General features: G+C 36.1%; 1 protein-coding gene across 4 annotated transcripts in view; it reads left to right on the top strand.

The window, feature by feature from the left end:
* Window positions 1-1,588: 1,588 nt before the first annotated feature.
* ARB2A (ARB2 cotranscriptional regulator A) overlaps window positions 1,589-25,453 on the top strand; it is a 306,630-nt gene continuing 282,765 nt past the window's right edge. The window contains exons 1-2 of one of the 4 annotated variants that reach the window (XM_087815446.1): window positions 1,589-1,717; window positions 24,705-24,828. In XM_087815446.1, the coding sequence (XP_087671572.1) occupies window positions 24,723-24,828 (106 nt within the window). In that variant the 5' untranslated portion in view covers window positions 1,589-1,717; window positions 24,705-24,722. Of the gene's footprint in view, window positions 1,718-2,696; window positions 2,794-24,704; window positions 24,829-25,453 lie in introns of those variants that run through there. The other 3 variants (XM_087815443.1, XM_087815444.1, XM_087815445.1) reach the window with 3 other exon arrangements.

Raw genomic sequence — 25,453 nt, 5'->3', positions numbered from 1 at the left:
AGTTTTGGAGGTAGAAAATATAGAGTTTTAAATGCATGTTAAAATGCATATCTATCCTAGTAGGTATGTTGAATAAGAAGTCAGATATATGAATACAGATATCAAAGAAGTCAGGGCTGGATATGGATATTTAGAAGCCATCAGCACAGTGATGCCATATAAAAGACAGTGAAGGGCCCAGCTGGGCGTGGCTCAGCGGTTGAGCATCAACCTGGGACCTAGGGGATCCGGGTTCGATTCCTGGTCAGGGCACATGCCTGGGTTGCGGGCTCCATCCCCAGTCAGGGGAGTGCAGGAGGCAGCTGATCAATGACTCTCTCATCATTGATGTTTCTCTCTCTCTCTCTGAAAGCAATAAAAACATTTAAAAACTAAATAAATAAAAAATAAAAGACAGTGAAGGGAATGGATGAGATCACCTGGGGAATGAGGTTGGATAAAGAAGGGAAGAGATCTGGGGCACACTAACATTTAGAAATCAGGAAGACTCCAGCAAAGGAGAATCAAAAGAGCACTGTGATTTCACAAAAGTCAAATGAAAAAAGAAGTTTCAAAAACAAGGATGTGCTTAGCTGTTTCAAATGCTGTTGAGTGGTCAAGTAAGATGAAGACTAAGAGCTGCCCCCTAGGATTTATCAGGATTGTTTAAACGTGCAGATAGCTACACAAACTGTCCTTTCTTTTTTTTTTTTTTTTAAATAGGTTTAATCCTTATTGTTTTAAGTATTGCGGATGTCCCCCTTCCCCCCATTGGCCCCCTCCACCCTGCTCCCGCCCCCTCCTCAAGCCTTTCCCACATTCTAACACTTAAACTAGCTATGAGATCTCACATTCAATAGTGCGCAAGAATTAAAGATCGTGCATTGTGCATTCTGTGGGCCATTTAGAGCATTTTCATGGGTAATTTTCACCATAAAGGCGTAGTCGCGCACCCCGACTCTAGCTTCCCACAGCTGTTTCCAATCTATCCTATTAGTGCAGGCATGCCTCATTTTACTGCGAGTTGTTTTACTGCGTTTCACAGGTGTTTTATTTTTTGCAAATTGAAGGCAAGACCCTCCACCAACAAAAAGATTAGGACTCCCTTTATTGCAGTGGTCCTGAACAGAACCTACAATGTCTCCGAGGTATGCCTGTGTTCAGCGGACAGGGAAAAGAGCAGGTTCAGGGAACCCATCCTTAACTTCCTATTTTATCTGAGTCATGCTTGAAAGGTAAATTTTATCTCCTCAACTACCTCCTAACTTTTCCGGAGTTGAATGGATCCGGAAAGGTGGATAAACCACGGCACGGTGTCCGCCGTGGGCTGCAGGGACACTCCCGGAATTGTTATTTAAATTCCGCTTGGAGCCTGTGGCCTCGGGGTGGCCCAGGAAGGGGTGTTCCTCCCTTCCGCTGGGTGACCGCGGGGCGCGCACAGCCCGCAGGTAACCCGCCGGACGCCGCTTACCTCCCGCAGGCCCCTCTCCCAGCCCACCCAGCGCCACAGGAACCCGGCCTGGGGCCACGCCCCGCCTATTTCCGGATTTGTCGCCGTCGCGTGCGCGATGACGTCCCTGGCTGTTGTGGACCCGGAAGTGCAACTCGAACTAGTTCGGGGCGCGGATCCCGAGAGAGAAAGTCACTACCGCCGCACGAGGGAGTTCGCTGGGCGAGCTGGAAGGCCACGCCTCCTCCCGCCTCCCCCCGCAGCCCTGTAGCTGGGGGCAGAGCTCAGGTAGGACCTCGGTTTGCTGGGCTGTGAGCTCCCGGGCAGGCCCCGGCTGTAATCAGAGCAAGGGGCTGGCTTGGTCCTTCTCAGGGGGGGTTGTTGGCCCCAGGGCCGGAGGCTCCCCGGAGATACGCCGCTTTTCCTGCAGACACCCCTGCCCTGTGTCCTGGACCCCGCTGATGGGCAGTTTCCACCTGCCATTTCCACTTCCGTGGTGGGACAGGACACGTGTGTTCCTAAATGATGTTCCTTACACCTGGACTTGGGGTTCTGGGCGCCCTAAAGACCGTAGAGTAATGGGCCCTCCTCGGCTTTCTCAGGCGGTTCTCTGGTTAAAGATTATTTTCCTACAAAAACTGTCAACTGCCAATGCTTTACCAAAAGCCATTTACTACAGATAGAAATTTACAGTGGGGCTCTAAAAGGTTCTCAAAAGTTGCAACATGCATGGACGCTGGTGGGACATTTAACTGGGATGAATTCTTAGTTGAATACTTTTGACTTGGAAATGAAGTTAGGTATATTTTTGAAGCAGTCAGTTTCTCTCCGTCCAGGGATTTAACATATTCTTCTAGTGCTCCGGGGTGTATATCTGTTGGGCCAAGTAATTAGTTACTTAATTTTTGGCTATATTTATTGAAAACCAACTTTGTTGCATTTGTCCATTTCCCCGAATCCTCTGAAAAGTTGTAAAGGGAAAATTTTGTGGTTTTCAGACTACCAAGTTCCTTGTAACTTTTATCAAAATATGTGCAATGTGATGTTTGCTATGAAATACATAGTATCATTTGCCTTAGAGCTGTGTTAGGGGTAAATCTCTTTAGCTTTGTTCTTTATCCAGCATTGTGAGGGACAGATATACTATATCCATTTAGCTTATTTAGAAACTTGAGTCAGCACTGTTTGAAGCGCTTAAGGTCTTACTGTCATCGCTGGTACCAGGCTTCTGTCTGACAAACTAGGTGTTCGTCCCACTTCACTGCTGAAGCCTAACAGGGATGCTCTGGAGGGCTTTGAGGCAGTGGCTGCTGCGAGGCTGGTAGATGGTACGAAGGCAAGAGGGAAGTGTGCTGTGTGAAACTGTGAATATCCGTCTATTCATTTAACAAATATTTATCAGCTACCTTCAGCGTGCCAGGTAGTGTTATAGGTTCTGGGAATACAATCGTGGCCAATAAAGTCCTTGTGCTCCTGCAGTTACATTGTACAGTAAACCCTCTATTTTGCAGACCTTGATTTAATGGACAAAATTTCCGGTCCATATGTAATATGTGAAAATTAACACCCTGTTAATTTTAAAGTGCTTTTAACCAAGATTTGCTTATAATTAAATTAACGGGGTTTTTTATGTTATTAATTCGCTGTTACTTTTTACAGATTTTAGCAAATAGGCCATATGTTGGAAAAAACACTAGTAATTTTGCTGACATAAATATTACATATCTACAACTATAGTATACATATTTTAATCCAAGAGTCACCACTCTTAATATTTGGAGAATGATTAGCACGTGATCACACCACATGGTGAGTGGTAATTGGTTCTATTGACAGGTGGTATGACTTTCTGTAACAGTTTTAAAGTGTGCCTGCTGGCCCAGGTTCCCAGCACACAAAGCCATGCCCCAGCCATGTGCATTTGTTTGCTAGTGGTGACTGGCGAATGCATGCATTTACTAGACCTATTCAGTATAAATTTAAAATTACAGTAATACATAGAGAAAACTTTTCTGTGAAATTAAACTTTTCATACCTACTAATTTTAATCACACGAATGTGTCTACATTAGTAAAAATGGGTAAACTGATTTGTCAATTTTTTAACATACACATCTGGAAAAACTACTTTATTATATAATAGACTTTCAGCTTTAACGGACACCCTCTCATTTGAATTAGTCCATTATATCGAGGTTCTTACTATAGTAGATGAAGAAAGAAAAATAATAATCATATATATATCTATATATCGAGTAGTGATAAGAGCTATGAAGAAAAATAAAGCTCATTAAGGGCAGATCGAATGATGGAGGATGCTGTTTTAAATAGGGTGGTCAAACTCAGCCTCCCTGATAAGGGGACATTTTTTTGAGTAGAGATCTGAATGAGGTGAGTGGAGGACAGGTGTTTTAGGTTATTAACAAAAGGCCTTGAGGCAAGAGTATGTTTGGTATATCTTGGAATAGCAAGAGTGTAGGCATGGAGGCATTAAGTTTCAAAAATCTTGAGAGCAAATATTTATTCAGTGATTTGGTGTGTGCATGAGGGATGTTATTTATTGACAGCCTATTTTTCTCAGCTTTCCTAAGCTAACCTCTATGAGGAGAACCTGATGTTCTTATATATGTGAAGATGTTTTCATGCTCTACATTAGCACTAACAAAGTCAAGCACCATTTACTCACTTGTACATAACGTGTACTGTTTTAAAGTCAGGTTGGGTTTGCATAGTAGCCATGGATAACTAAATATCAAGTACTTCTCTATGTCACTTTACTTTTCATTCATTTTTTTTATTGTGGTCAAATATACATAACATAAATTTACTATTGTAACTATTTTTAACGGTATATGTCAATGGCATTAAGTACATTCACGATATACAACCATCACTACCATTCATCTTTAGAACTTTTCATCTTCGTCAAATAAAAATTGGTACTCTTTAAACATTAACTCCCAGTCCCCCCCTCTCCTCAACCCCAGCAACCACCAATCTACTTTTTGTCTCTTCGAATTTTCTGTCTCTATTCTAAGTACCTCATATAAGTAGAATCATACAATATTTGTCCTTTTGTAGCTGGCTTATTTCACTTAGCACAATGTCTTCAAGGTTTATCCATGCTGTAGCCTGTGTTAAAATATCCTTAGGCTGGATCATATGCCATTGTATGCATATTACACATTTTGTTTATCCATTCATTTGTTCGTGGATGCTTGTGTTGCTCCCACCTTTTGGTTACTATGAATAATGCTGCTATGAACGTGGCTGTGAAAATTGGCTTTCATTTCTTATAGGTATATACCCAGAATTGGAATTGCCAGGTCATATGGTAATTCAGTGTCTAATTTTTTAGGAATTGTCTTACTGTTATCCAGAGTGGCTACATTATTTCATATCTCCTCCAGCAATACACAGAGGTTTTAATTTCTCCCCTCCTCACCAACACTTCACATCCTTGCCAGACAAGATTTCTGTTTTTTATCTAAGGGGTACGAAGTAGTGTCTCCTGGACGTTTGATTTGCATTCCCCTAATGATTCGTGATGTTAAGCATCTTTTCATATGTTTTGGGGACATATATATATCTTCTTTGAAGTACTATCCATTTGTTTTAAGAACTTTAATAGAAATTCTTGGAGATTGGTTGCCTTCCTCATGTGCCTGGCCAAGGATCTAGCCTGCAACCAAGGTACATGCCCTTAGCCTGAATTGAACCTGGGACCCTTCAATCCACAATCCAGTGTTCTAACCACTGAGCTAAACTGGCTAGGGCTTGGGTAAATCTTTTAAGGTTAAAAAATGCAGTCACTATGTCTTCTGTTGCTTTTTTAACCCTAAAATACTATAATCGTAAAAGCTTCAATGTCTAGACCAAGTGTATGCAATAACTTCAAACTTAGAAATAAAAGAAACTATAGCATCTTTTGCAACAATGAATGAACCTTTGAGTATCAGATTGTGATGAAAATGCTTCAGAAAAGCCAGAGATCATCCTAACATGCTTTGATATTTTTTTTCTTTTTAATTAGAAGAAAAGGGGTGTATTGATTGATTGGCGGACTGTGCCTGTGAAGTAGATCCCTTTGTCTGGTAGCTGAGAAAAGCAGGAAACAGAAGAGACAAAAATAATGAAGAAACCGAGAAAAGAAATGTTGGATAGCAGTGTAGCATTTGGATGTGGCTAGATGGAGAGTGGCAAAGATCAGTAATAGTAGTGGATGGTAAGCACCAGAACTGACAGTAGAGGTGAGGGGACCCAGCGACAAACTGACAAAGTAATTTTGCTCCACAGATTGGAATGGAGTGGGGGATAGGATGAGAGAGTGTAAATCACCAGCTACATCTCAACATGTGGTTCTGAAGTCAGTCACTTGAGAAACTCAGTAAGACCGACTACATCAAGTAATGTATGTCAGTCCATCTGGTTCAACAGTTAGTCTTTGGGAGGTGTGTAGTCTATATAGTCCTACTATAAGTTTTTCAGACCATGTATCACAATTTCTTAATCCTCACCTGAGGATATGTTTTTATTGTTTTGTTTTGTTTTGTGGTGGGTTTTTTTTTGAGACCGAAAGGGGGAAGAGAAAGGGGGGCGGAGAGAAACATTGATTGGCTCTCTCCCCTATTCTCCCTGACTGGGAATTGAATCCTCAACCTTTTGGTGTACAGGCTGATGCTCAACTAACTGAGCCACCTGGCCAGGGCAAATATTACTGTATTTAAAATTTTTATTTTTTAAAATGCCAACTGGTTTCAAGAAGTGTCAATTACCTGTGCCAATATAAGAGAGTCATGGTTTGGCTGTTCCAAAAATGGGAGTAGTCATGTAGGCTTGGTTTTGGAAAGTATTTTTGACCTGATTCTACTTTCTGAGGAGTTACTATTATTATTCTGGGATCACTGCAGTCTTATTTTTATTACTGTATATCTTTTTTGCCTTGGACGTTGCTGAACTGTATGGGAGAATACTAGATAATTATGCCCCCTATGATTCTGCACAGAGCAGAATTTGCAAATTGGAGACCCCCAGGCTAAATAGACCTGCACAATCTTCAATGTTTTAAAATTAGTTTCCAAGTATGTAAAAATCTAGGTTTTTTGTTTTTTCCTGAAAAATCTGAACTTCCAGCACACTGAATCTTCAATCTGTGTAGCAACAGTGAGGCAAAGAGCATTTCCCTTGAAGTGAGCCATGTGTTTTCCAATTGTTACAGTCTTCACACTGAGGCAGTCTAAGCTGGGTCTCACTGCTTGCATTTACTATTAACTTTCTGATGCTTGCAGGTGTTTGATTTTTTGATTCTTGCATTATATAAACTTTAACGTGGATACAGTTTGTTTTTGTCTTTCTGTGGCTCTACTGCATCTATTTTATTTTCCTAGATACCTACAGTGATTGGGGTATGGCATTCAGTGTAGACTCCTTCTATGAGTCTATATTGCCTATCCTATAAATTAGATTTTTTTTTTTTTTAATCTCATTGTGCTCCAGTGACCTTCCTTAAACTCCTGCCAAGGGTCTTTTCTATAGGTTGGTTCTTGCCTGAACTTTATTTTTATTCTTGCTGTTGTTAATCCTCACCCAAGACAAAACTCAACAAAAGGAAGACAGACAATCTGATTAAAAAAGGGGCAAAGGACCTGAGTAGACACTTCTCCAAAGAGAACATACACATGGCCAAGAGACACATGAGAAAATGCTCAACGTCACTAATCATCACAGAGATACAAGTTAAAACTATACTGAGGCACCACCTCACACCTGCCAGAATGGCTCCATCAACAAATCAACAAACAAGCGCTGGCGAGGGTGTGGGCAAAGGGCAACCCTGGTACTCTGCTGGTGGGAATGCAGATGGTGCAGCCACCATGGAAAGCAGTATAGGGTTTCTCTTTATTTAAAATATATTAAATCTTTTAACTATTGAGTAAAAAGATATATTAATCTTTTATAAATCTTGTGCAGGCTCTGTGAACTCTAATGAGTTACATTCTTTTAGACAAAAGCCACACCTACACTTTTCTTTGAGATAGATCCTAGTGGTATCTCAATATTGTTTTAATTTACAATTCTCTAATGACATACCATGTTGAGCATCTTTGCATAAGCTTATTTGCCATTTGTATATCTTCTTTGGTGTAGTGTCTATTCATGTCTTTTGCCATTTTTTAATTGAGTTTTCTTTCTGTCGAGTTTTTAAGAATTCTTTGTATATTTTCGATAAGATACCTTTATTAGATATGTCTTTTGCAAATAGTTTGGGGCTTGTTTTTTCATTCTCTTGACTGTATCTTTCATAGAGCAAGTCTGGTTTCCTTTTTCTTTTTTTTCTTGTTTTTGAGTCTTTTCATTATTTTCTCTCTTCTCACATTACAATATAAGCATCAAAAAGAACCAGGTGGCACATTCAGCACTCTGATTGGAAATCTCCTTACTGAGATCAGCCATTTCATTACATACATTTTCTACTTTCCATAAAACTCCATGGGACAGTGTTGCTAATGTTTCTGCCATTACTTAACAAGGATCCCCCTTCCTCAAGTTTCCAATAACATTTACTTTACTTTCTTGCAAGTTCTTACCCACAGCCTTATCAAAGACCACAGGGCTTCTGTTAACAGGTTCTTCAGGGTGTCTCAGGCTTTTTCTAGTATTTCTTGGAGCCCCCTGCCTGGTTCCAAAGCCACTCTCACGTAGTGTTGTGGTATAGCAACACTCCACTTCCAAGTACCAAAATTTGTATCTGTTGCTGCCCGAAAAGAAACACTTATATGTTTTGCAGTTGCAGTACTGTTTCTTTAAGACAAATTATGTGGGTCATTGACTCACAGCAAAATTTGAATTTGCAACCCTGAAGGAAAGAGTGGGACTTTGACTGTTAGGATGGGTACTTATGGACAGATTCTGATGAAGCTAGGAACCTAAGATCTCTCAATTCTGTTGGACCTCCTTTGCCAGTAGAAGCAATCCTTCTACTCCACAGGAAGTCTATATTTAAAATACGAGTATGTTTTAATTGATAGCTTTGTTAATTTTTTTTTGGCACAAATGTCTGAATTATATTCTTTCCATATCTGTTGTTATTGATTTATTTTTTAAATGCATTTTCTTAGTTTAGGTGTTCCCTATTCAGTTGAATATTTTGTCAGATAAATTTCTATGTTCTTCTAGTGAATTTATTTCAGAGTTTACTGTATACTTCATCTGTTGGTAATTCTTCTGAATGGTTCTTATTCAGAACTGACAGACGATTTTATTGTTTCACTGAATGAATCACAGTAGGATTCTTGAGTTTCAGAGGTCAACTCTAAAATATTGATTGTATAAGGAATCATTTTAAAATGGAAGGGATGTTGCTACTTTAGAGTTGTTTCAGGACTTTGCACAAGCCTGGTGTCTGTTTCTTAGTGTATAAACACTATAAAATACAACCTGGACTTGTGGAAGAGCTCATCTCTGTGCCCTTCCAGTGTATAATTTTATGTTTTGAATCTTTAAACTAGCTTTAAATAATATTTCTGTGCTTAGTGATACTGAAAAGGTGAGCACTGGAAGCTTGCACCTTATTTTGGGATTTGTGTGTGTAAAGCCATGTTTATATCAACAAATACTGAAGTATATGAATATTTCCATTAAAAACTAAGTAAAACCCATCATCCACATTAACCTCAATGTCACAAGTTTATAAAAGCTCTGCCAATTTATATATAGTCAGATTTCAGGTAGTTACTTAGGGACTAAGTAGTGCCTGAGGTCTTGCAGCAAAATTTGTGGATAATATTTCAGATGAACAAAATACAGCCTTATTTAAAATAGAGAATAGGCTTTAAGTATACACTTAGTACACTTAGACTAAGCATTGGTGCTAATTCTCTGTTAGTCCAGGCAGCTTTATTTTTTTTCTTACTGCTAATTTGTGTACCAATAAAGGATGGTTGAAACAACATCTGTTTTTCAGTGAAAGGAAGTTTAACACTCATGCAGAAAAAGCAGTATTTTCAGCATTTGTCATTTAAACAAATAGAAATGAGTTTAACAAAATGTTATGTTCAGACAAAGCACCAGATAAAATGTTTTATGCTTGTTTTATTCTCATTCTAACAACAAGTCCTCCCTCCAGTGGCTGCTGTTACAGCATTTTCTTTTTTCACCTTATTTTGGGAAAACAAGGAAAGTTTTGTTTGTTTTTTTCTCAGAGTTAAAGCTCATTTCTGTGTCATGTTGAAAGGCTGGCAGATGATCCTGTGTGGGAAATATTCTTTTGTGACTAGATGAGCTCATCCTTTAGTAGCCAAGGGTACAGATTATTCTGAATTGAATTCTAAGTTCTCATCTTTTGCTTTCAAGTTGCTTATAACTGCCCCTTATGCCAGCATTTAAAATTTTTATTCACTTGTATATCTTCAAAGGCAGATTTTACTTGTTTTACTTACTAATAGCAGTGTACAAAGCAAAGAAGAAAAACATAAATGACAGTTGACATTTTAAGAAGTATGTAGTTGTATTTTAAAATATTTTGTTATAATGTTTGGGACATTATTTTTTAATACTGTTTTTTTCTTTTAGTTTTTCTTTTATTAAATTTATTGGGGTGACACTGGTTAATAGGATCATATAGGTTTCAGGTATAGATTTCTATGTTACAAGATCTGTATATTGCCCTGTGTGCCGACCACCCAAAGTCAAATAATCTACCGTCACCATATATTACGCCCTTTTCACCCCTCACCCCCTTCCTTCTGTCAACCACCACATTGCTGTTTGTGTCCATGAGTTTAAGTTTTATATTCCACATATGAGTGAAATTATATGGTTCTTAGCTTTTTCTGCCTGACTTATTTCACTTAGCATAATATACTCAAGGTCCATCCATGTTGTCACAAATGGCAGCATTTTGTCTTTTCTTATGGCTGAGTAGTATTCCATTGTGTCTATGTAACACATCTTTATCCAGTCCTCTATCGAAGCACACTTAGGTTGTCTCCATGTCTTCGCCACTGTGAATAATGCTGAAATGAACATAGGGGTGCACATATCTCTGCAAATACATGTTTTTGAGTTTTTCGGGTATGTACCCAGCAGGGGGATTGCTGGGTCGTATGGTAGTTCTATTAATTTTTTTGAGGACTTACCAGATTGTTTTCCATAGTGGCTGTACCAGTCTGTATTCCTACCAGCAGTGAATGAGGGTTCCTTTTTCTCCACAACTTCTCCAACAAGTGTTATTACTTACCTTGTTGATAATAGCCATTCTAACAGATGTAATGTGGTATCTATCTCATTGTAGTTTTAATTTGCATTTCCCTAATTGCTAGGGAGATTGAACAACTATATCTGTTGGCAGTTTGTATCTTTTCTTGGAAGAGGTGTCTGTTCAGATCCTCTGCCCATTTTTTGATTGGGTTATTTGGTGTTGAGTTCTATGAGTTCTGTATATTTTTTGGATTTTAAACCTTTGTCAGAGTTATTGCTTGCAAATATCATCTCCCATTTGTTTGGCTGCCTCTTTGTTGTGTCGTTGGTGTCTTTTGCTGTGCAGAAGCTTTTTAATTTGATATAGTCCCATAGAAAAGTATCTGCCCATACACATGTGGTTTTATATATGGGATCTCAATTCTGTTCCATTGATCTGTGTATCTGCTTTCCTGCCAGTGCCATGCTGTTTTGATTATCATAGCTCTGTAGTATAATTTGAACTCAGGTAGTGTGATACCTCCAGCTTCGTTCTTTTTTCACAGGATTGCTTCAGCTATTCAGGGTCCTTTGTGGTTCCATACATACCTGATGATTTTTTTTTGTTTTATTTCTTTAAAAAAATGACATTAGTATTTTGATGGGGATTACATTAAATCTGTATATTGCTATGTTAATATAAGAATCAACAGTTTTAACTATGTTGATTCTCCCAATCCATGAACATGGGATATTTTTCCATTTTGTTGTATTTTTCAATCTCTTTTAAAAATGCTTTGTAGTTTTCAGTATATAGGTCTTTCACGTCCTTTGTTAAGTTGATTCTTAGGTATTTTATTCTTTTGGTTACAATTGCAATTTTTTTTTTTCATTTCTTTTTCTGAAGTTTCATTGTCAGTATATAGGAAGGCAGTGGATTGTTGTACATTGGTTTTGTATCCTGCAACTTTACTGTATTTGTTTATTGTTTCTAATATTTTTTTGGTGGAGTCTAGAGTTTTCCATGTACAGAATTATGTCATCTGCAAAAATTGACACTTTTACTTCTTCCTTCCCAATTTGGATGCCTTTTATTTTTCTCTTGCCTTATTGCTCTGGCTAGGACTTCCAGCACTATGTTGAATAAGAGTGATGAGAATGGACATTTTTGTCTTGTTTCTGATTTTAGAGGAAAAGCTTTCAGTTTTTCCCCATTGAGTATAATATTGGCTGAGGGTTTATCATATATGTCCTTTATTATGTTGAGGTACTTTTCTTCTATTCCTATTTTATTGAGTGCTTTAATCATAAATGGATGTTTTATCAAACGCTTCTTCTGAGTCTATTGATGAGATCATATGATTTTTATCCTTTCTTTTGTTAATGTGGTGTATCACATTGATTGATTTGCATATGTTGAACTATCCTTGTCCCCCTGGAATGAATCCCACTTGATTGTGATGTATTACTTTTTTGATGTATTGTTGTATTCAATTTGCTAGTATTTACTTAGGATTTTTGCATTATTCTTTTTTAATACAGATTTTTTAAAAACATTTACAATTTGTCTTTTTTAATAGCTGGTGCTAAAGATTTTGAGGGAATAAAATTTTATTCAAAATAATAGTTCCATTTCAAAACAGACAAGGAGTCAATTGAACTTTAGTAATACCATATGTTAGTGATATATAATTGTTCTAAAATTTACTCAATACCAGTTCTTCATTTTTTCTTATACTGCTTTCTCCACTAGGGCTTATTCATCAGCAAGACTCAAAATTTCTAATTAAATAGATGGAACTGTACTCTCAACATTATATTTGGAGAAAAATCCCCCGCTAAAAATTATAAAACACAGTGATACTAAAAGTAGTTATAATATTTGTTCTCTTTTAATATTTTCTTTGTTATTTATTTAAAAATACATTGTTGATAAAAGAAGATTATATGCAACCAGGGCCTGTGTGTGATTATATGTTTATTACATACCAGTTCAAAAGCAGCCATCCTATGCAAGTTATAAACCATAATTATATAATAAGCAACTAAATTCATTGCTTCATCCAAGACTCAAAACACTGTCAATAACTTATATTGACCTGTGTGTTTCTCCCCATCTCATGCTCCTCTCACCTTCCCAGAGGTAATCACTATTCTGATGTTTTTCTCTTGATTTTTCTTATAGTTTCATCACCTAAATTGTGATACTAATAAATTATTTTAGTTTGTTTGTGAACTCTTTGTAAATAGTATTATACTGTATGTAGTTTTCTGAGATTTATTTATTCAACATTGCTTTTGGAAAATTCATCTATGTTTTATTTATTTATTTATTTATTTATTTATTTATTTATTTATTTATTTTATTTTTTTAAAAATATTTATTGATTTCAGAGAGAGGAAAGGAGAGGGAGAGAGATAGAAACATCAATGATGAGAGAGTCATTGATCGAGCCCGCAACTGGGCATGTGCCCCGACCAGGAATCGAACCCCGATCGCCTGGATCCTAGGTCCACGCTCAACCACCGAGCCACGCCTGGCCGGGCAATTCATCTATGTTTTAAAGTGCAGTTCTGGTTCATTCCTTTCACTGCCATTACTATTCATCTCTATTAATATACTACAGTATATCTGCCCTCCTGCAATTAGCCTTTTCCAGGTGTGATAGCCTGACTTGAAGATGGCCCCCAGTGATCTTTGCTTCTTAAATTATACCTTTTTGTAGACTCGCTCCTACATTGAGTAGGGTTGCCCTCTGCGTCAGTAGAGTATGGAGGAAGTGATGGTGAGACTTTTGTGGCTTTCCTATTGCTTTCCTGACTATTTGGAGAAAGCCAGAAGCCATATCATGGTGATACTCAAGCAGACCTATGAAGAAACCCATGTGGGAAAGTTCTGAGGCTTCTAGCAACAACATTATGACTAATTCATCTGCGTGAGTGAGCCATCTGTAGCTCCAATCAAACCTTCAGATGACTGTAGATCTTACCAGTATTTCTTGACTACAGCTTCATGAACCTGAGCCAGAACCTCCCTACTGAGCTGCTCCCAAATTTCTAATTCACAGAAACTGAGAGATTATAACTGTTTTTTGTTTTTGACAAATATATTTTGAGGTAACTTGTTATGCAGCTAAAAGAACTAGTAAACTGGCTTTTTTATTATGTGAACATTTTGTGAATGTTTTCATACCTCTCTCCAGATGTACGTGTACAAGACCAGGTCGTGGACCAAGATATGAGATTTTTGGGTTGAAGATTATGATACTGTTTAATTTGGGAGATCTCATACCAATTTTTCCAAAGTGGTGGTACTGATTTATATTTTGATGAGTAATGTGAATCAGAATCTCCATTATACTCTATTCTTCTTAATTTTTGGTATTGTCAAACTCTAATTTCTTTCTAGTCTGGTGAGTGTAAAATAATATCTCATTATAGTTGTATTTTCTGCCCCAGCATTAAAACAGTAGTCTCTTTAACATGGATGGACCTGGAGAGTATTTTGCTAAGCTAAATAAGCCAGTCAGAGAAAGACAAATATCACATGATCTCACTTATATGTGGAATCTAATGAACAAAATAAACTGACAAACAAAATAGATCCAGAGACACAGAAGCATGCAACAGAATGAGGATTCTCAGAGGGAAGGGGGAGAGGGAAGAGATCATCCAAAGAACTTATATGCATATATGCCTAACCCATAGACACAGACAGTAGTGCAGGAGAGGGCGGGAGTGGGAAGGAGGGCATCAATGGGGGGAGGGGGTCATCTGTAATACTTTCAACAATAAAGATACATTTAAAAAAATAAATAAACAGCAGTCTCCTATATTTTTCTTCTAGAAAGTTAAAGTTTTGATTTTCACATATATGCCCATAATCCATCCCACTGCTACCACCATGTAATGTCAGTATATGGAGTGAGGTAGGAATTTAAGTTTTTTGCTATGCAGTTAAGCAGTTGTCCCAATTATTGAAAAGTTCATCCTTTTCCCAGTGATACGTCAGTGTCATCTGTGTCATATGAATCTGTTATGTGTATTTTTGGTGGAGTTTCATTCTATTCTGTTGGTCACTTTGTTTATTCCAATATTAATGACATAGTATCTTAATTACTGTCATACCTAGTAAAGTAATTCTTTATATCATATTTTTCTTTAGGAGTGTCTTAGCCATTCTTGGCCATTTTTCTTCCATAGAACTTTCTTAAGTAACTTTTCAGAGTCTGTGAAAAAAACCTGTTGGGTTTGAGTGGAATTCTATTGACTCCATTGATCAATTAGAGGATATTGATATGTTCACAGTATTGAACATTTCTATCCATGAATATGGTATATCTTTTTATATATTTCATGCAACGTTAACGTCTTTCAGTAACATTTTATCATATTCTGCTTATAGGTTTAACTTCTCTTTTGTTAGGTTTACTGTTACTATGTATGTTTCATTTTTTGTTATTATAAATTGTCTTAAAAACTTTTGTAACCGATAGTTGCTGGTATTTATAAATACACTTCATTTTTATATATAAATCACATTAGCCATCTTGCTAAATTTTCTTTTTATTCCTAATAATATAGTTAGAGATTTTTCTTGTTTTTTGATTCCAGAAAATCCTGTTTGTTCATTTTTCTTGTTTTGTTGTTATTTAGTCATATCATCTGCAAATAATAATTTTGTTTTCCTATTTTCAATTTTTATACATTTTTATTTATTTTTCCATATCTTATACTGGCTTTAACCTCCAGAAAAACTTTGACTAGCAGTGGTAATAGTAAAGTGGTAATAATGGGCATTCTTTTCTGTTACCTGATTTTAAAGAGAATCTTTTTAATATATTACCAAGGAGACTATTTTTTCTTTGTTTTTTTGTTTGTTTGTTTTGTACCCCTCTATCATGTTAAGGATTTTCCTTTTTATTACTAGTTTGTTGTGACTTCTCTTCCAAAAATGTGTATCAAATTTTGTCAAATACTTTTTCTGCAGATATTGAAGTTATTATGGTTTTCTTCCTTTATGTTAATTTAGTTAATTTGTAGATATTCTGATATTTTGTAATGTATTTCCTTAGTTTAGTTATTTTCAACAGGTGGGTCTCTCAGAGGACTTGAATGTTCGAAATGGACTTTAATGTTCAAAGTGAAGTGTAGTTATAAAATTCTTGACTCTTATGGCTATAGGAAGAGATTCTACCACCTTGTGCTTATGTAGACAATAGTAATGAGAGCTATTTGGCATAGTGTGTTTTAGCATAGATCTAATAAATAAATGGCTTACTGTTTCACAAAGTGTCCTTGTCAGCACGACTTCAGTACCACAGAATTAATTTCCTGTAATTAATAGTTTGGCTAAGTGATGGTTGTCTTCGGTGGGGAAAAATATTTTGTGGGAGCAAGGAGGGTTCAAAGCTCTTTGCTTTTGAAATAAGAGAATTTTGCTGCTTCAAATCCTTTGTTAATTTAGGCAAGGTATGAATTGTGTGTATTGTTTTCTGAATAAAGTAAATAACCACTGTAACTAATATGGTAGCTTAAACAGGTTGCTTGAAGTTTCAAATTCCTAATTCTCTATTTTTAACATCAGATAATTGTACTTTCATAGCAATATAGAGCCTCCTCATATCTTTCTGAGTTCATTTCCTATTAGTCCCAGGATGTGGGTATTGTTGAAATACAGTACAGACATGAAATTCTAGAAAGCACTATCTCTTCATAAAGAAATGGGAAATTCTAGAAGCCAAATAGAAATTCATTCTGAAGGCACTTAAATAACATTCTTAGTTGTTAGCATATTTAAGTAAAGTCAGGCTCCACAGAGATTTTCCCCTTAAACAATAAGGAGTACACTGTCAGTAGGCATTAGATATGAGTGGAACTTAAGTGACTTATTTACAGTGTACTGGTCTCCACAAAGCTTGACTTTGCCATTAAACTTTATTGCTGGTGTTATTAGTATAGCTTACTGGACTGAAGAGTAAATTGCTTGATTATATGCTTAAGTTTTTCATTTTTTTTCTATAGTAAATGGTACATTTCTCACTGTGAAGTAAGTACAATGTGTGGGTCAGTTGAAATAATAATAATAAAGCTATTACAAATTTCAACTCTTAAAAACTGGGTAAAAGTGGGGTGCTATTAGGTGGTATGTGGCCAAGGAATTAACTAAATAATGACCAAAATGAATCAGTGCTTCTGACCAGATTTTCATTGGAAGATATATGTAAGGGATAATGACAGCCCAGGGAGGCAAATTACCATTGACACAGAACCCTCAATACAAAGAACTAGAACAGGTTAGAGTTGAGCTCTTTGATTTACAAAAAACTTTATATATAATGTTCACCTTATATACCTAGGAAATAATGTGTTTGCCCCTAATGTCTAAGCAGAGCAGGCCGAGGTGGTTGCCAGCCTGGCTCTGGTGAGAGGGATGGTTGGGACATTTGAAGAGAGATGTTCTTTAAGTGAGTTGCCTGAAATCCATTTATCACACCTATTTCATGGAAGGAAATGAGAAGAGTGAGTGAGATGGTCAAGCCTCCTCCCTTTCGAAACTGTGCCTTGACCTTTAGTATTATAGCTATAGAGAAGAAGAGATGATGAGAGAGCCATTTACTACACAGAGCGACACACACTACAGTGCAAATGCATCTCTTTAGGACTACTGGAATCATCAATCACTTTCAAAAGAAACCATGCACCCTTTAGCAGTCACCCCTCATTCCCGCCCCCCATAAACTCCCCAAAACAATCTACTTTCTATTTCTGGGAATTTGTCTATTCTGGACATTTCATATAAGTGAAATTATACAATATGTGATCTTTTGTAACTGTCTTTTTTCACTTAGTATAATGTTTTCAAGGCCATTTATGTTGTAGCATGTTTCAATACTTTATTCCTTTTTTATTAATGAATAATATTCTGTTGTATGGATATACTACATTTTGTTTATCCCTTCGTCACTTGATAAACATTTAAGCTGTTTCTATTTCTGACAGTTATGAACATTTGTGTGTAAGTTTTGGTGTGGACATGTGTTTTCATTTCTTTGGTGTATATACCTAGAAGTGGAATTGCTGGATCATATGGTAAATCTATGTTTAACATTTTGAGGAGCTGCCAAACTGTTTTCTAAACTGGCTGCACCAGTTTACATCTCCACTAACAATGTATGAGGGTTCCAATTTCTCTGCATTCTCACCAACACTTGTGACTGTCTTTCTTGTTTATAGCCATGCTATAGGGTATGAAATGGTATCTTACTGTCTGATTTGCATTTTCCTAGTGACTAATGATATTGAACTTATATCTCCTTGCTCATTTGTATATCTTTGGAGAAATGTGTATTCATATCTTTTGTCCATTTTTTAAACTAGGTTGTCTTTTTATTGTTGGGTTGTCAGAGTTATTTTGGATATATCTTGCCTCTTAACATCAGGAGGTTTTTGTTTAACTTTCAGGGGGAAAAAAGCATTTAGAAAAGTACATTGTCACAGTTTGGATTTTTCAGAAGCAGTTGCTGAGACAAAATTTGGAGTGGATGATGTTTATTAGAGATGGAACTTGTGAAAAGGAGGACAATGGGATTGGTCAGAGGGAGAAGATGAACTTATTATAGGCCTGACAAAACCTTAGCCAACCTGCTGGCAGTGAGCTCTGGAGCCAATATTACCTCTCAGAGTTGTTCTGCATCAGGCTGAAATGGCTGGGCCTTCATATTCCCACTTGGCTCAGTCAGTGAGTGCGGGCCAACTTGGGGAAGGTATGACCTTGAGTGAAGCAACTCTACCTCTGAGAGGGGCTCTGGTGAGGTGAACTGCCGGAGGCTTTTTGCTGACTGAACTCCCTGCAGCTGAGCAGCAAGTTCCCCCTGAAGGGGCATCTGGAGAGTTCACCTTAGTGTCTACCACATGCATATTATATTTTAAAATCTGGTTTAGACCTTGAGTTCACGAAGCTTAGAAGAGTTGCTAGTAAGCATGTTTATGGAATAAGAAAACTGGGTACAGGCTTTGTGAATGTGTTATTACTGCTATTTTATGGTATTAGATACTTTGAAATCTAAGAAGGTAGCTTCTGCTTGTTCAATTGGGCCTGGAGCTGTGTACATTTATAATATTAGTTGTGTTGTATTATTTATGTGTACCCTAGAATTACAGTGTCTTAATTAGCTTATATGACATGTTTAACCAATAAAATAGAGGCTACTGTGTGTTTGACATATTCTGTGTTTCTAAAATTTTGAGCATATCTTCTTTTTGAGAATTATTTTTTCCTTGGCCTTAGCTCTGCTGTTTCTGCTTCATATTATGAAAACTTCATAAAAAACTACTTAAATTATTTTTTCTTGGGGTGGGGTGGTGGTGGTGGTGGTGGTGGTGGTTTTGGTGTTCCAAAGCTGAGAATTATCTTAAGAATTATCTTAGCATTGTCTTGCAGATATTCTGAAATGTTTGTATTTGATATCCCTTAACTTTTAACTCTTTCTTTTAGATTCTTTGTTTACCAAAGTATTATGAGGAATGATGGGTAGTAATTTTTATTAATCTGAATTCTGAATAGCAGACCAAAAAGACTAAGACAGTTTTGATAGATAAATAATTAACTACCTCCAACTTGCTCAGACTCCAAATTGTAATACTTCCTGATAATATAAATTAGTACATGAGAGTGAAAACCTTCTATAGAATAAAAAAGCTGGAATTGTTTTTCTAGTCGAAGTTAAGTAGTTTGACTCCACCAGCATGGTTGTGTAGAAGGAGCTCAGAACAAAGTGTCAGAAGACCAGAGTTAGAGTTTTAAGTACCACTTACCATCTGGGTTGCCTTAACCAGGTTACGTATCTTCTCAAAGCCCGGATGCTGCATCTCTGTAAAACAGAGATATGTAAACTATGCCTACGCCTCCTAGTTGTGGTGATTACCTAATAAGATAATGGGTATTAAAGGACTTGGTGACTTTATGGCCAACATGTGCATTTAGGAGATAGTTGGAACAGTGTTCTTTGGACACAACTTTAATATAAATGAAGGTGGAGCTCACATATTGAACCTTTTCCAGGCATACATTTTAATAAGAGTGGAAAGAATATAAACAAGTTATATCACAAATTAAATTCTGTTATGATTATCTTCAATATAGTCTTGTAAACCTGTCAACTCAATAGCTATTTATTGTGGGACTTAATTATTTGTTTATAGAATTCACCCAAATGATGCACATCAAGAGTTTCTCATTCCTATACATTGGACTGACTTGGATATCTTTCTTAGAGTTTGAGCACAAACTAATTGCAACCAAATCAGTTTTTACTTATGTGGATTACAAATATTTGTAAAGGAACTTACGGTTTGCAAAATGTTTTTGTGTACATTCTTTCATATAATCTTCATAATCGTCCTCTAAAAGAGAAGTGGTTTTTTTTGTGTGTTGTTTGTTCCCATTACTTAGGTTAGAGAAGTTGTGACTTTCTCAGAGTCACTCACCTACTAGATGGTAGAATTGAGATAAAAAACACCTGTTTTTTTTATTTTGTTTTATTTCATTTCAAACCTACCATATCACATTGCTTGGGAAACTAAGGAATTATTTTAGATAGGCTTGGATTGGAACCCTGTATTCCTAGTCTGAGCCAAAATCTCAATCCAAACAGACATTACATTCTCTCCAGAATTCACCATTTTCTATGCACCAAAAGCCATTTTTACCCTGCGCTTTGTTGTCCAGGTCTTTTCCAGTACAATGCCCTCATTCTCCAGCCTTTTCCCCAGTGCCCATAGGCCTGTGTGTACACACACACACACACACACACACACACACACACACACACTCCAAAACATATAGTTTTTGTACTGTAGCCTAAGAACTGTAAGCTATAATAAGATATAAACAGTATAAACAGTAATCATGGGATTATTCTGAACTAACCTTTGTTGATAAGCAACTTTTGAGTAACATAGATATTTTAATGAAATTGAGTGGATCTTCTTGGTTCCTCACAAATCTCTGGTACGAACTCATGTACTGTAATTTTAGTTGCAAGTAGGCTATTGTGAGCTGGATTTCCAGAGCTTGACAGTGAGCAAAGATTCTTTGGGACCAAACCAGCTCTAGGAGTTCCAGGAATTAACACAGTTTTACTTGTCTTGTGAGATTTTGTGTACATTTATCATTGCTTTTAGAATGTGAGGTGGAAAGGCCTTCTGTTGCAAAAATCATCTCTATCTAGTTCCTGTTTATACTTGCCTAAAAACAAACACACCTAAAACTAAGGCTTCTGTGTATCTTTCTGTACGTTTTATAAGTGTTCAGGCCATATTTTGAGCAAACAGGGTAGTAAGAAATATTATGCTGTTTCATGTTTTAAAATGCTGGCTAGATAAAGATTACACATGACAAGTTACTTACAGCTTTATTTATACATACTGGATTCTCTGTTGGAATCATAGAAAGGAAGGAGATATGATAATTGCTTTGTGTAGTTCACAGAATGAAATCCCAAACTGAGATGTTTTGAATCTAGTTTATACTATAACCATTTCTAAGAAACCACATTTAAACAGCAGCGGTTATCATGAAGTATACAACATGTCAACTGTGTCCCAATTCATATCAGTAAAAACCTTCCACCACTTTATTCCCTATAACCTAACCTCCATCAGATAATACTAAATAAACTATGTCAAGAGCACATATTAATGTATATCAAATGTATCAAACAGCTTGCTGGCTGCATTTTCAGTAGTGTTTATCTGTGGTCATGCAGGTTATAACTCTGAATTTTTATTAGGGAAACTAAATTGAGAATTTTAAATGTTCCTGATTTAGTTTCACCAGCTGTGCCATAGCCATGGAAAATAACTGGAAAGGGTGAAAAAAATCTAACGCGTTAGAAAGCAACAGACAAGTAGCTTCTGCTTCATACTTACCTGCTTTGCATCTGCAATAACGTTTAGGGTCTCAGATGGAAATTAGTAGTCTCTTAACTTACATATCATCACTTCAGTGAATTGCAATGTGTATTTTTAGGTTTCTCCTATAGAATAGGAATATAGTTGTTAATTGATATTTAATATTGGGAACCTTGAAAATGATTCTTTAAAACGTGAATCCTTTCCCCCCTCTATCTTTTACTCATTTATTTGTAAATTTGACAAATACCGTTGAGGTCCAAATATGCCAGACATTGTGCTAGGGACAGAATGATACCTGTCCTCATGGAGATCAAAATTTACAGGGAGAATGTGTTATTAAACATTGTAGAGTAGTTAGAGCTTTTTAAAAGCCTTATTGAGATATAATTGACATAGAACATTATGTAAGTTTAAGGTTTACAATGTGCTGATTTGATGCACTATGCGTATATTACAAAATGATTACCACAATAAGGTTAGTTAACACATCCCTCACCTTATATAGTATATAGTTTTCACCTTTGTGTGTGGGAAAAACTTCTAAGATCTACTTTCTTAGCAACTTTCAAGTATATAATACAGTATTACTAATTGTAGTCACCATGTATAAATCTTGAAAATGACTCTAGCACCAAAAATATTTTATAATTTCATTTTTGTTTAAACTGAAATAGTTGTATAAATTGTTCTGTTAGAAATCAGTCATGTTGATGCTAATGAAAAATAACTGAACAGTTTATATTTAGAAGAAATACTGAATTAGCAGAGTGATCAAGTAAAAATGCAAGAAGTTCCTTGTAGATAGTTAATTTAGTTGTGGAATTGTTAGCAAAGAGCACTGTGTGGAATCTCTCATTATGAACATTGCTCTTTAATTTGTATAATAAGGAGTCCCTGGTGAAACATGCATAAACTTGTGTAACTTTTAACAGATAAGACTAATTCTTGGATGTAAATAGATAGCCCTTACAAATGTTGCCTTTTTATAATACTGCAACTATCAGTCTAAGTCTTATATATTTTTTTAGTGGTTATTTGGCAGTTTGATTTGGCAGCTAGGGAGTAAGCCCTCACTCGGGCCATGTCTGTTTGACTCACCATTGCATCCTCATGTGTTGTACATTGTCCATCCTACAGACTGGAATATTCATTAAGGAACTATAGACACATTTTATTCATGTAGGATTCACAGAGTTTTAAGTTAACTTTCACAGAAGAAAAGTACATCCATGTTAAGTAAAAAGACTTTGCCAGTCAAAAATAGTCTTATATTCTAGTTACTGCTATTAGAAAATCTCAAACCATTGAGGAGCAGTAATGCTGCTAATAATAGCAATGATCAACTATACACAGCTTCTGTAATATTAATTCTCAACCACTGTTATATGAGCAACATTTATAAATGAGGAAACTGAAGATTTTGTAGATTAAGTGTCCTGTCCCTGACCCAGAGTCTGCTATTATTAAGTGGTGAAGCTGGGATACAATTAAAACAATGAAAAAATATAAGCCAACAGATATTGAGATCATAATTATGCATCAGGCACTGTACTGAATGTTTTACATTGAACCTCACTGTAACACTATGAGGCAGCATGATTATCAGTTTCATTTTACAAATGTGGAAAATGAGGCACAGAGAAGTTAGGTAATTTATCAGAGACACGTGGCTAGTTAGTGGTAGAGCCAGAGTGCTCTTCCTCTTATACCACCCCACCTACATTTAGCATTGAGATAGGGCAGCATTGATTTATGACTCTTCGGAGCTTTCATAGTTTAAAAAGGTTATTTTTCAGTATTAATTTCTTAAAGTATTTTCTGCTACACTCTGCTGACTTTGAAAATGCCTCAGTTTTTAAAGATAATTATGAAATGTACCTCTGAATAGAAGCAGAGTTTTGCTGAGTGGGTAGCAAATCATTTGGGTTCCTTAATCAGAGGAATATTCAGTCTTCTTTTATTGTTGTCATGAATGGAATTTTTATATAATTTCATTAACAGTTGTGGATTGACTAAATTAGTTTAATTTTTCCATTGTATGTGTTGCATTTTTTTTTTTTTTTTTACTGTTCATGGTAACCCTGTGAAAGGCATCTATTTATAGTTTAAATGCAGAATTAGGCTTTGATAAAACAAATTTTATTAGTGTTCATTGACTGCCATTTGTAGAGTATGGTTTCCAGACAGTGAATGTAACATAGTTTCTTTTTTTAAAAAATTAGTTTTATTGGGATAACATTGGTTAATAAGATTATATAGGTTTTCCATGATACGTGATCTTTATATTCCATTGTGTGCCCACCACTTAAAGTCAAATCATCTCTGCCACCATATATTTGGCTTCCTTTACCCTTTACTACCCTCCCATCCCCCTTCCCTCTGGTAACCACCGTACTGTTGTCTGTGTCTGAGTTTCAGTTTTATATCCCACATGAGTGAAATCATATGGTTCTTAGCTTTTTATGTCTGACTTATTTTGCTTAGCATGATATTCTCAAGGTCCATTCACGTTGTTGCAATCAGCAGTATTTCATCTTTTCTTATGGCTGAATAGTAGTCCATTGTATGTATGTGCCACACCTTCTTTCTCCAATCATCTATCAAAGGATACTTTGGTTGTTTCCATAGTTTCATTTTTAAAAGGGATAATTTTTCCTTTAGAGTTGTATTTTGAATTATATTAGAGGAAACTTATAGCTACCTTTTGTATTTATTTATTTTTCTCCTTCTGATTGCATGTTCCAGGAGAAGACATTCTGACCTTGTAGAGGGCATATGCTTACAATATATTAAAATAAACTTCAAGTTTTTGAAATTACTTGGAGATTTTTAAATTAGATAATAAAGAGCTAAAGCTAAATAGTAAGTTTAGCTAAATTCAATTCAGTAACACTAGGTATCTGTATGTACTATAAGGTATTGTGTTTGGCAACATGAGAGATGTGAAGATGAAAAAACTTGATACCTCTATCCTGGGGCTTGTAATCTGTTAGCTGACCCAGATAAATACATAAATAACTACATTGCAAGGCAGGCTTTGATAAGTACTGTAGTATAGATATCAACAAAGTGCAGTGGGAAATCAGGGTAGAGAGATTAATCTCAACTGGGAGGACCAAGGAAGTTTTCATGGAGTAGGTAGGATTGAGTAGAGCTTAATTTATTGCTTTCATTCATTCTAGACTGTCTTCTGAAGATTGATGTCTATTTCCTTGAGCTCTTTAATTTTGTGCCCAATTTGGATAAGCATGGCACAAATCCAGCAGGGAGGTCCAGATGAAAAAGAAAAGACTACAGCACTGAAAGGTACACACTTAATTTGCTTTTTTAGGATATTTTCATTTTGCCTGATGAAGGTATAGGAATATTCAGGTGGCCTGCCATTTATTTCAATTCTAAAATAAAAATAGTACTTACTCTGTTTGTAATTACTTGTATCCCTCACAGCAACTATCTCAGTGTCTGAGATATAGTCTGTACTCAGTAAATAAATCATGGAATCATGTAATTTTACATCCAGAATTCTTAACACTTTTCTTATTCAAGGCCATATAAATTTTTGGTAAAACTAACACTATAGATAGTGCCCTTATCATATTTTTATTGCTTCCAATGTCATACTAATTTAGGGTAGTGATCTGCCTAATCCTGCATTTTATCTTTGTGGCATTGGCACTGGGGATATTTTATGAGAGGCCCTTCATGTTAATAACTCAGAAGGAATCTGCCTTAGACATTCTTTGGGATTTTTGAGTTCTAGGCTTAAAAACAAACAAAAAAACAAACACAAAGAACCTGCTATGTAAAATAATTTTACCTCTAAAAAAGTATTAATTATGGACCTCTAAGTTTTCTTTATTATCATATATTTCAGTCTAACTGTCTAGTGACTTGCCCAAGATCAGATTATCTAAGTAACTTGTGCAGGGTC

This window comes from Miniopterus natalensis, chromosome 3 (assembly GCF_054644295.1).
Source record: "Miniopterus natalensis isolate mMinNat1 chromosome 3, mMinNat1.hap1, whole genome shotgun sequence".
Taxonomy (NCBI): domain Eukaryota; kingdom Metazoa; phylum Chordata; class Mammalia; order Chiroptera; family Miniopteridae; genus Miniopterus; species Miniopterus natalensis.
This window is presented reverse-complemented; position numbering and strand designations above follow the sequence as displayed.